At 54.5% G+C, this 3,439-nt stretch overlaps 2 protein-coding genes across 2 annotated transcripts in view; both read right to left on the bottom strand.

Annotated features, from left to right (window-relative positions):
* Positions 1-978, bottom strand: part of THOC5 (THO complex 5) — a 32,523-nt gene extending 31,545 nt beyond the window's left edge. Inside the window, exon 1 of the mRNA XM_014542512.1 lies at positions 4-978. The gene's annotated coding sequence lies outside the window, so the exon portion shown is untranslated. The remainder of the gene's footprint in view (positions 1-3) is intronic.
* Positions 979-1,799: 821 nt separating this feature from the next.
* The window catches only part of NIPSNAP1 (nipsnap homolog 1 (C. elegans)), an 8,847-nt gene continuing 7,207 nt past the window's right edge, over positions 1,800-3,439 (bottom strand). Inside the window, exons 9-10 of the mRNA XM_005869817.2 lie at positions 3,279-3,362; positions 1,800-2,149 (exon numbers count right to left, since the gene is read on the bottom strand). Coding sequence (XP_005869879.2) covers positions 2,085-2,149; positions 3,279-3,362 — 149 coding nt within the window. The 3' untranslated portion in view covers positions 1,800-2,084. The remainder of the gene's footprint in view (positions 2,150-3,278; positions 3,363-3,439) is intronic.

The following is a 3,439-nucleotide window of genomic DNA, read 5'->3' on the forward strand; positions in this document are numbered from 1 at the left end:
CAGGCGGCCGGCCGGGGGAACTGCAGCCCGCGCACCATCGAGAAGCGGAAGGAAGGAGTGAGCTGCCAGAAGCGCGGCACGGAGGCCGGAAGTGAGGCACGGAGGCCGGAAGCGGAAGGCGGAGGCCGGAAGCGAGGCGAGGAAACCGGAAGCGAAGCTTGAAAGCCTGCGATGGCGGCTGGCGCCCCGTGCTGGCTGCGGTTTAGTGACTTGGGCGTCAGGGGCTGAGGCAACTGGGTTGCCAGGGAGGATCCCACAGCCATCACCGCACGCTGCCCTGGGAAACCAGGAAACTGAGGCCGCGAGGGCAAAGACTCAGTGTGTTTCGTTCACTCTCCCCCAGCGCCTTAATGCCCGCGACTAGCAGGCTCTCTGCCAAGTATTTGTTGAGTGAATAGGTCTTCTGCCCAAGATTACACAATAGTCAGGGAGTGTAGAGCCCTGGCCGGGTTCTCAACTGGTTAGCGCCTGGCGATTGCTAAGGTTGCCAGTTCTATCTGGGTTAGGGCACATACAGGAATCCACTAATGAATGCATCAACAAATCGTGGTTTCTCTCTAAAATCAATAACTTAAAAATATTTCAAAGTGTGGCAGTGTGAAGATTTGGACCCCTGTGGATTTGCCGCCATAACCTGGGTTGTTAACCGTCAGATTCACCCTAACGTCCCACACTATTGAGGGCAGCGAGCCAGGGAGGGCATTACCCCCATCTTACACGTGTTTTTCCCCCAAGTGCACCAGCAGTTCCCTAGTTTAGGCCCGATTTGCCCAGGCAGTCGCAGTTCTAATGCATCGTTTCACAGCTCCAAGTGTTTTCTACCCCGGGGTAGGAATTGCAGGGGCCGGTTCAGGACTCTGGTATGAATCCTTATCTGGAGGTAGAAACACTGATGTCCGGAATCCCTGGTTACACAGGCGTTCCTTCCGCCACGGGGGCGGCCCTCCCTGAGAAGCAGCTCGGGAAGCACAGGACCACGTGGGTAGGAAAATCAGCAGTTGGACCTGGGAAGCTGGCCCCGCCTGGGGCACCTACCAGAGCTCCTCGCAGATGATGAGAAGACACCATGGTTTATAGTAAACATTTAATTGGTTCCGTCAGCAATTCCAGCGCAAGTTTTCCTGAAAGGGAGGCAGAATCAACCTACCCAGAGGTTCATGAGGTGTGGAGGTCACCGAGGAAAAGCACAGGCCGTGGCCCGATATCTGCCTACAGGAAGGAAAAGGGAGGGCGGGAGACTCCCTGCACAGACAGACGGCTGCAACGACACATTCAAGTTTTCAACCACATGGTGTAGAGGGAAAGCGAGGAGCCTCTTTCCAGCTGCCTTGTATTAGGAAACCCTCCCAGGTGGTCTCGTCACCTCGGTGCTATGTCCCCCATTCTGTATTCCAAGTTCTGCAGTTCAAACCCAGGTTGTGAATTCTACGTTCTACCTTCTGGGTTCCCGGTTCTCGTTCTGTTCCATTCTGTTTCCTGCCCCCAGATCCTTCCCAGCTCCACTTCCCCAGCCTTTCTGGGTTCATGAGGTGGACCTCCGGCTGACTTTGCTAACTTGAGGATTTCCCTTTACTTTTGCAATTCTAGGCAGTTCTAGGCTTTTCCCCAGCAGGAGGGACGTGGGCTGGACTGTCCAGCAAGTGGATGGCCAGTGGAGACCAGGGAATTTCCCCGAGAGCCTGGTCTGCTTTCACCTCTTCCCACCTCTAACCACTGGACACACTACCTTTTGTACAACTAAAGCTAGACTGTTGTTTTCCTTGGTGATACTTGGGGACTGGTGGGGCCGAGATGAGGAATTTTGGGGTGGGGGGGAGGAATGTGAGAAGACATAAAAGGTTGCTATTCTTCATTCAAAGAAATTAAAAACTGCTTCCAGCACAGGGGCAGGGATGGGCAGGGCAGGCAGAGCTGCAAAGTCCTCAGAACTCTGTCATCCTCAGCTCCCCGTTGTCTGAGCTGAGCACTAGCCCCCAGAGTCCTTCCAGATCAGAGAGAAAACCAAGACAGCTGGACTGGGAGCCCCTCTGTCCGTGGCTGCCCCGAGGGAGAAGGGCAGTGAGGCGGCGGCGGAGGCAGCAGCATCACTGGAGAGGCGAGATCTTCAAAGGGATCATGATCCGAGACTCCATGTGTCGCACCAGGGGCACTGCGGGGAGAGGCAGAGGTCATAGAGGCGAATGTGGCCAGCTCACCCAGGAAACTGGCTTCTGAGGGGGAGCGTGCCTGGGATGCTGAGACAGGAAATGCACCACCGCCGTCCTGGAATGGCCCAGGGAGAGCACCGGGTCTTCCAAATGGTGAGAGAAGGGAGGACTTAGGTGGTGATGAAATGCAACATGTAAATGCTTTTCATAATTATACATTTATTTTCCTGGGTTTGTGAAAACAAACCAAAAAAACTAGCCTAGCCCTATCCGGTTTGGCTCAGTGGATAGAGCATGGGCCTGCAGACGGAAGGGTCCCAGGTTCAATTCCAGTCAGGGGCACATGCCCAGGTTATGGAATCGATCCCTAGTAGGGGGCATGCAGGTGGCAGCCTATCAATGATTCTCCCTCATCATTGATGTTTCTATCTGTCTCCCTCTCCCTTCCTCTCTGAAATAAAAATATATTTTTAAAAAAAAAACACTAGCCTAGTAAAAAGTGATTTCACAGATACGATTGCTTAGGACAATGCTAGGTAAAGAACAAAGTAGGGGGATTTATAGAAAAATACCAAGAAAGTAACTGTAGTAGTAGTAGACTGGTAGGACAAAAGGGCTCCGTCAGTCAACACCTACTGATCCAGGTGGTCCTAGGAGGCCCAGCGAAGGGACAGAGAACTTGCTGGGAAACATTTGCTGCGTGTTTCCTCTGTGCCAGGACCTGGGTGTAGCCCGCTTTATAAATTGGCTCCTGGAACCCTCCCTCGAGCATCCGAGGCAGGCACCGTCACCATCGCCATTGTACAGATGAGGAAACAGCCTCAGTGAGGTGGAGAACCGCGCCCGAGGTCACAGGGCACACTGAACTCCACCCCTCGGAGGCAGGGACCTCCTGGTTGCTATGGCATCCCCTAGAGCACTCATGTAGGCCTGCCTGGACCACGTGCAGTGAGCCACCAGGATGGAACCCCAATAACTCACTGTCTTCAAAGCAAGCTCCCCATCGCTGGAGGTAGTCATGGGAGACTAGATTCCATCCTCAAATAGGGCTCCTAGCAGATGACCTCCAAGGGTCCTACTGCCTTCTCCCCCCCCCGCCACCCCGCCCCGACCCCCGGAGAAGGGACTCACCTGTGTAGTAGACATTTTCGTCCCAACCCCTCTTCCTCCAAGCAGCATTTCTAGTTTCTTCCCGAGATTGCAGGTCTTTGTAGGCTGTGGGAAAGGCATTGCCTCATTCCTTGGGCACACAGGACTGGCTCTCCCCCCACTGCCCCTGGGGGGGGGGGGGG

Source organism: Myotis brandtii, unplaced genomic scaffold (assembly GCF_000412655.1).
Source record: "Myotis brandtii unplaced genomic scaffold, ASM41265v1 scaffold303, whole genome shotgun sequence".
NCBI lineage: Eukaryota > Metazoa > Chordata > Mammalia > Chiroptera > Vespertilionidae > Myotis > Myotis brandtii.